Here is a 7,949-nt window from a genome sequence, read left to right as displayed (position 1 = left end):
AGAGAAGAGAGAAGAGAGAAGAGAAGAGAAGAGAAGAGAAGAGAAGAGAAGAGAAGAGAAGAGAAGAGAAGAGAAGAGAGAGAGAAGAGAGAAGAGAAGAGAAAGAGGAGGAGAGAAGAGGAAAAAAGAAAAGGAAAGAAAAGGAAAGAAAAGGAAAGAAAAGAAAATGAGAAAAAGAAAGAAAAAGAAAGAAAAAAGAAAAGATGATCCCGGTCCTGGGAGCAGCTCCCACCTCCATAAGATCTGGACCTGTGCTGAGCTGCACAGCTGAGCTGGCAACACCTGGGGCATTTCTACAGTGAGGAAACATCCCTGGAAGTGCTCGAGGCCACCTTGAAAAGAGCTTAGAGCACTTTTACCATCCATTTCAGAATTCCATGAGTCTGTGACCTGCAGTGCTGCAAACCAGAGGTGATATTTATTTATCCATCTCCTGGAGCATGTCAGTTGAGCCTGGTGAGCCCTGGCCAAGGAGCACTTGTGAAGTTCAAGCCAAAAGCAGTGTTTGATCCAGCCGTGGGTGCTCCCTGCTGGGTTGAGGTGCAGGGATTCCCTTTTTTCCCTGGAAAACCCCTGGCTGGGGTGGGGCCAGCTGGAGGTTCCCCAGCTGGAAGGAAGAGGACAGGGATGGGTTGTTCAGGGTGGGGGAGGCAAGATGTGAAGGGCACAGGATGTGCAGGGCACAGCCTGCAGCAGAGGTGGAGCTGCAGCAGGGGAAACTCTGCTTTGAAGTTCGTGTGAAGCAGAAAAGCAGAAGGAGCCGGTGTTGACTGCTGGGTGTTCCACACGGCTGGGGATGTTTGCAGAGCAGCCTTAACGGATGTTTTGGGGACAGGCTGCCTCCATCCACCCCTTCATAGCTGCCTCCATCCACCCCATTTCTCTGCAGCAAGGGCTCAGGCTGGGGCTTAGCATTGATTTCCCCCTCTCTTTCCACTCCGCTTCTCTTTGGAGAAACCATGGAAGCCACTCAGAGTCCTTGACTTCTGATGTGCAGGAGCCCAAGGACCAGTGAGGTAACACAGAGCTGCCCTTCTGCCCTTTGGGGAGGGGAGGTTACAGAAAAAGGCAGCACAAAGAGTTAACCCAGGGCTGCTTGCAAGAGAGAAGCAGCTTCCTGCCTTGTGGTGGTGGCTGCTGGAGGATGTGGGTGATGCTGTTTGCAACGACAGTTTGGGTACAGGCTGGGGGCTGAGCACACACTGGGGTGGCCCGAGGGGCACAGACCCCACTGAGCCCACCCCAGGGTGACCCAAAGGGCAGAGACCTCACTGAGCCCATCTCAGGTTGACCCAAAGGACAGAGACCTCACTGAGCTCACTCCAAGGTGACCCAAGGGGCAGAGACCTCACTGACCTCACTCCAAGGTGACCCAAGGGGCAAGAACCCTGCTGAGCTTATTCAAGGTGAGCTCAGGGGCAGAGACCCCACTAAGACCACCCCAGGATGACTGCAGGGTCAGAGCCCACCCCATGGGGACATGAGTCAGCCCCTGCAGGGTGACCTTTGCTGGCCTCTTCCCTTTTTGGGTAGCCAGTTCCCCAATTGGAGGGGGTGGAGGGTTCCTTGCGCAGTGCTTGGGCACGTCGCTGTTCTGTGGCTGTGACCGCAGTGACGCCGTGTGGGATGAGCTGGGGGAGGATCACTGTGGCCCCATCTCTAAGGACAACCCACTCCCCCTCCCTCCCAGCCCACCCTGAGCCCAGTTTGTGCAGAATTCCTCCTGCCAGGTTGGCTCCTCTGGCCAGCTCCCCTCCCTGCCCCACCATGGGGCCTCAGCACCTCACCTGTCTCAGGTAGAGCTTCAGGACGTTGCTGATGTCATGAGGGGAGGCCTGGGACAGCTCCACCAGCTCCTTCCCGTTCTCAAAGGCCTGGCAAAGCTTCTCCACACGTGTCTTGACACCGTTAACTCGGTAGATGCCCTGTGAAAGAGAGAAAAGTGGAGCTGAAGTGAGGGGAGAGGTTCCTCTTCATGTTTGCATGGGACAGTGAGCTTTGTGTGCTCCCACCCTCTCCTTTTGGAGTGGGAAATCCCTTTGGGAAGTCATTTTGGGAAATCTCCTTCCAGCTCACTCATTCCTGCCTCATAGGAAAGCAGGAGGCAGGAGAGGTGATTTTCCAAAGGCAGAGTTTGGGGGATCTGGGCCAAGCTCATCCCTGGCTCCCTGCCCTGTGGAAATCTGAAATGTTCAGCCTGTTGGTTTTCCAGAGGGTCCTTCCAAGGGCCTGTGGTTCAGCCAGCTGAGGAGGAGGAGGAGGAGGAGGAGAGGGGAATGTCACTCACCTTTGTTTTCAGGGCCCGCTTCTCAATCTCTGAAATGCATTTCTTGACGATGAAGGGGATCCCATCCGAGCTGCCCTGAGACGCCTTCGTGAAGTCCTGCCCGAAGAGCTGCAGCTTCCCTTGGAGCTTCTTGTGCCCACACTGGATGGCCAAGGTCTCCAGGCACTTCTTGTGGCAGGCCAGGTAGCACTGGAAGAGAAAGGGGAGCACGTGGAGGTGGGGGGCAGCCACAGAGACACCAGGCACTGCTCAGGGCATGGCGAGAGACAGGAAAAACGCCTTGGGGATGCTGCAGCACCAAAGGAAAGCACCTCTCCTCCCCAGAGGAGAAATACCCTCCTGACCATGGTCAGAGCTGGGTTCCAACCCCAGCTGTCCCAACTCACCTCCTCACACTCGGCTCCCTGGAAGTACACGTAGCTGTTGCACTCCCGACACTTGGAAGGGGCTCGGAGCTTCCTCAGCCGATGGGTCTGGGCAGCCTTGGACAAGCCAACGTTCCTGAAGGGCCCCGTGGGAGCTGCCAGCTCTGGCGTGATCCCATTGATGCCTAGGGAAAAGGAAATGTAGGAAAGGCACAGCTTGAGCAGGACTGTCACTGTCACCGCTCTGAGCAGGGCTCATCCCTCAGCAAAGCCAGGGCTGCTGGGGACACCAGGAATCTCCAGAAATCACTGGGTTTGCCTGGAATTTGGGAAAAGCAGCCCGTGGGGAGCTCTGTTGTGGTGGGCAGCACTGTCACCTCCCAGCTGTCACCTACTCTGCTCAAAGGGAGTGCTGGCCCCGTCCTTCTCCTCCAGCTCCTCGCTGGAGGACGCGGTGCCGTTGGAGGAGAGCCGCTGGAGCTTGTGGCTGAATTCACCTGTCCAAGGAAAACCCAGAGAGCAGTGAACCCCCTGCAAAGCTGCTTCTCTTCTGAGAGCTCACCCCAGCCCATCAAATCCCACCCTATCCCACTGGAGACTGGGACCAGCAGTGTTCTCACAGGGCAGGTAAAACAGGGCATGGTCCTGCCTAACTGGGAAGCTCTGGGTTCAGACTGGTTGTGCTGGGAGGGGCTCCTGGGCTGTTCCCATATCTACCTGCATTGGAATCCAGGCTGCTGTCAGCCTCAGCGACAGAGGTTGGCCAGGATTTATGCACCTGGTGTCCCCTCCCACCTGCAGAGAGAACACACAGTCCCTTGGGATCGCTGTCTGTGTTGGGGAGGGAATGGCTGGAGAACAGCCTGGATGCTGGGAGAAACTGGGGGAAGCTGCTGGTGGGGTTTGGTGCTTCCAGTGATACCCAGCAAGGAAAGGAGAGATGGGAAGGTGGCCAGTGGTTTCTTAGGGAGCAAAATGCCACAGATGTGATTTAGTGTCCTTCAGGAGGAGGCTCCCAGCCCGTCCTGCTGCTGCCAGCAAAGCCCCTCATCAAACCCTGGGGGTTCCACTCTGCTCCTGCCTGGGGAGACTCTGGGGCTCCAGACTCACCTCTTCTCTCGGCTGCTCCAGCCCCACTTGGTGACTCCTTGGCTGCTGCTGCTCCCTCTGAGCCAGCCCCAGCCCCCTCTGCACTCGTGGAGAACTCACTGGCATTGAAGCTGTTCTTCTGTGGCTGAGTAAAGGGAGACCTGGAGGGGAAAAGGGAATGTGGATGGGAAGGAAGGACACTTGGAGACTTTATCCACAGCTGCCATCCACCAATCTAAGGAATCACACTCTCTTAAATACTCAACAGCCTGTCTCATCTAGGCTGAACTGAGGGATAAGGGAGCAATTCCCAACTGGTCAGCCCAGCTGAGTTAAAGGGAGACCTGGAGGGGAAAAGGGAATGTGGATGGGAAGGAGGGACACTTGGAGACTTTATCCACGGCTGCCATCCAGCAGTTTAGGAAATCACAGTCTCTTAAATACTCAACTAGGCTGAATTGAAGGATAAGAGAGCAATTCCCAACTGGTCCAGCCCTGGCAGGAGCCACCTTCAGGAATGCTGAAAGCATCCTGCCTCCTGCAGGACAGCGTGGGTGGCAGGAGATAACGAAGGGAACACAAGGCTGAACTGAATTAGGCAGGAATGAACCCTGTCCTCCCTCACCAGGCGTTGTGGGACACGTAGGGCTCGAAGTCGTACTGCACGTCGGGCTCGTCGCCGCGCTGCAGCTGCCGCACGTGGGACGCGTACTGCTGGCCCGGGTCGTAGAGCTTGCTGCTCTCACACAGCGTCTGGAAATTCACCGGCAGCGCCGCTGTCTGCATGTGCATCAGCTGGTAGAAGGAGATGGTGGCCTAAAAGTGACATGCAGAGGGATAGATGTGAGCTTGGTGGGCTGGCGGGTGGGAAATCGGGAGCACAAACCAGTGTTGCTCTGAGTGTGAGGAGGAGGAGGGGAGCTCTGCATCCATCCAAATGCCCTCTGGAATAGGGGCAGCTCTGCTGGAAGGCAGCTCTGAGCTCTCCAGAGCACCTCCCACCTGTCACAGACGTGTTTTCTGAAAAATCCTTTCCTTAGGATTTTTCCTCCTGAGAAGCTGAGAGGCCTCAGGAACAAAATGTAAACAATGATTATCTGCTGCTGTGGGATGCAACAGGTGGATCTGTGATTGGTCTCATGTGGTTGTTTCTAATTAATGGCCAATCACAGTCAGCTGGCTCGGACTCTGTCTGAGACACAAGCCTTTGTTATTCATTCAATTTTTTTCTATTCTTAGCTAGCCTTCTGATGAAATCCTTTCTTCTATTCTTTTAGTATAGTTTTAATATAATATATATCATAAAATAATAAATCAAGCCTTCTGAAACAAAGAGTCAGATCCTCATCTCTTCCCTCAACCTGAGACCCCTGTGAACACCGTCACAGCCCACCCTGGGGACATCCCACTCACCGATTTGATGACCTGGTCAGTCTGTTTGATCACTTCATGGATCTGCCGCAGCGAGTTCACCTTGGTGTCCTCCAGCTCCTGCTTCTGCGTGTTTGCATCGGCCACACAGGTGCGGTACGTGGCCATGGCCTCTTCTGCCTGGGAGTTGGGAGAACAAGGGATGGGAAAAGCTCAGAGGTGAGGAGAATATGAACAGCCCCTTGGATCCTCTCCATCCAGCCATTCCTGAGGATCACTTCACCCCACGTGGCTAAGGGGACAGCAAGAGCAAGGAGGCCCCTCCAGAGATGTCACCTGTCACAGACATGTTTTATCAAAAATCCTTTCCTTAGGATTTTTCCTCCTGAGAAGCTGAGAGGCCTCAGGAACAAAATGTAAACAATGATTATCTGCTGCTGTGGGATGCAACAGGTGGATCTGTGATTGGTCTCATGTGGTTGTTTCTAATTAATGGCCAATCACAGTGAACTGGCTCGGACAGAGAGTCCAAGACAGAGCCTTTGTTATCACTCTTTTCTATTCTGTTCCTAGCTAGCCTTCTGATGAAGTCTTTTCTTCTATTCTTTTAGTATAATTTTAATATAATATATAGCATAAAATAATAAATCAAGCCTTCTGAAACATGGAGTCAGATCCTCATCTCTTCCCTCATCCTAAGAACCCTGTGAACACAGTCACAGTCACCCTCCTCCTACCTTGTTCTTGGCTTCCTCTTCCAGCCGCCTCTTCTTGTCCAGGGTTTTGGTGGTGGTGCTGCTGGTCGTGTTTTGCTGCTCCTCCTCTGCTTTCACCGCCACGTACTTGGCCTTGTCGTGCTCCTCGCTGCGCTGCATGTACGTCTGCTTGGCCTTGCGCAGGTTCCCCTCTGCCTCTTGCTGCCAGGGAGAGCCAGCGTGAGGATGGAGCCCAGCAAGGGGGTCACCAGCTCCTACCAGGCTCCCCCAGCACAGCAGAGACACCCAACACTGCTGGAGAGGGGCAGGATGCCCAGTGGCCTCAGAGGAGGTTGTTCCTTGTCAGGACCCAGAACATCCCTCTGCCTGTCCTGAGCAGCCCAGACCCCTGCCAAGGGGCTGAGACCCTGGCATGGAGCCCAAAACACCTGTGTGGTTTTGATTATGACCCATGGAGCAAATTACCAACCTTGTATGAAGATCAGCAAGCCACAACAGTTTAAGTAGAATATTAGTGAAGTTATCACAGAGTGAAAAAGTAGATTTTGGGGTTTTTGGTATGGGGGTTCAGGAGGCAAGATGGAGGAATCTGGGCATGTCCAGCCTTTCTCCTTCTTCTTCTTGGCCTCCATCTTCTGCTGTGCTGTTGGCACTTTTAGATTGGTTTAGAGTGGAAGCTCACTGTCTAACACAGGTGATAGGGATTGGGGAGGAATTGTAAACATTGTACATGTAGTTTTTAGTATCAAGATATAACACTGCCCTGGAGGCAGGCAGAGTGCCTGGAACTGTCCTGCTGGACGGACCTCGGCAGGGCAGGAGAAAAATTTTTATAGATAAGATACAATGAACAACCTTGAGACCAAGAAATGAAAAGCCCTGACTCCTTCTTCAAGCACTGAGCTGGGAAAAGAGACTTTGCAACTTTTCTCGGGGTCACTGTGACCAGCTACAGATCCTGACAGTTCCTCAGAGTCATGAGTTGCTCCAGGCTGGGATTGGGAACACAAACCCAGTCACTCACCAGTTTCCTCTGAGCCCGGTGCCATTGCTCCTTGATCTCCTTCCTGCGTTTCTCATGCTCCACACGTCTCACCATCAGTGGCTGCGTGGGGAGGGAGGGAGGAACAGCCCCATGATGACCTGAGCTGAGCACTCCTGCTCTGCCCTCACCAAGATTTTGAGTGGAGAAGTGTCACTGTCACTCCCAGGACAGGTCACAGGCACTGGTTTGTGCCAGGGGTGAAAATCTACAGCCTGGGAAGTTCTGGATGCAGGTTCCCTCTGGACTGAGCTAAGGAAGCAACAGCAGGACCTCCAGCCCCAGGAAGGACCCCCTGTCCCCTCACCTGAAGGAAGGTTTGTAGCTGCAGGGTGGTGGCTGCCTGCACAGTTGAGGCCCCGTGCTCCATGTCCTGCTCCAGGGCCAGCAGGTAGATGGACAGGAAAGGCATGCTGGTCTGGGGAGAAGAAAAACACATCTCCCTGAGCCCCAGAACCCAGAGTGAACCCAAGGAGATGCATCCTTCAGGGAGGAAGAGCCAGAGGCAAGGTAAGGCTGGTGACTGCTGGCAAAAGCCCCATCCTGAATTTCTCCAGGCAGGGCTCCAAAGAGCTGCCCCCGTGTCCTCCTGAGCTGGGGCACATGGAATGGGCTCTCCAGGGCTGCTGGTTCCCAATCCTGCCTGGCACTGGGGGCTTCAGGGACTTGGGGACTTACCTCCTGACTGATGGTTTGCTTGCAGCTGTTTGCCATCTTCTGGAGCCCTCTGGCAAAATCTATCTCTGGAAGGAAAAGGTTGAAAGTGAAAAGACACACGAGACACTGGGATTTCCCTGGTGGAACCCGATCTCCTTTTGAAAAATCAATCAGGAACTTGAGGAGTGAGGTTCCCACTGCCCTCCTCCAGGAGGGACCTCAGCCTCAGCCTCAGCCTGTCCCATGGCTCAGACCTGCTCCAGAAGAGACCCACCTGCTGTCCCCACACTCACCCAGTGCGATCCTTTTCTCCACGTATCCCATCAGGTCCTTCATGTACTTGGAGATGGTTTTGGCGTACTGGAGGGCAGCGTCCACGCCCCCCTCACAGCGCTGCAGCATCACATCCACCTCTTCAGCAG

At 54.3% G+C, this 7,949-nt stretch overlaps 1 protein-coding gene across 1 annotated transcript in view; it reads right to left on the bottom strand.

The window, feature by feature from the left end:
• Positions 1–7,949, bottom strand: part of ARHGAP45 (Rho GTPase activating protein 45) — a 15,991-nt gene that overhangs the window by 2,328 nt on the left and 5,714 nt on the right. The window contains exons 7-19 of the mRNA XM_031063268.1: positions 7,821–7,949; positions 7,549–7,613; positions 7,178–7,288; positions 6,853–6,933; positions 5,850–6,029; positions 5,155–5,292; positions 4,367–4,557; positions 3,763–3,902; positions 3,370–3,447; positions 3,048–3,149; positions 2,674–2,837; positions 2,288–2,476; positions 1,788–1,925 (exon numbers count right to left, since the gene is read on the bottom strand). The exon at positions 7,821–7,949 is cut by the window's right edge and continues 10 nt beyond it. Coding sequence (XP_030919128.1) covers positions 1,788–1,925; positions 2,288–2,476; positions 2,674–2,837; positions 3,048–3,149; positions 3,370–3,447; positions 3,763–3,902; positions 4,367–4,557; positions 5,155–5,292; positions 5,850–6,029; positions 6,853–6,933; positions 7,178–7,288; positions 7,549–7,613; positions 7,821–7,949 — 1,706 coding nt within the window. The remainder of the gene's footprint in view (positions 1–1,787; positions 1,926–2,287; positions 2,477–2,673; positions 2,838–3,047; positions 3,150–3,369; positions 3,448–3,762; positions 3,903–4,366; positions 4,558–5,154; positions 5,293–5,849; positions 6,030–6,852; positions 6,934–7,177; positions 7,289–7,548; positions 7,614–7,820) is intronic.

The sequence above is a fragment of the Geospiza fortis genome, unplaced genomic scaffold (assembly GCF_000277835.1).
Source record: "Geospiza fortis unplaced genomic scaffold, GeoFor_1.0 scaffold241, whole genome shotgun sequence".
NCBI classification, from domain to species: domain Eukaryota; kingdom Metazoa; phylum Chordata; class Aves; order Passeriformes; family Thraupidae; genus Geospiza; species Geospiza fortis.
This window is presented reverse-complemented; position numbering and strand designations above follow the sequence as displayed.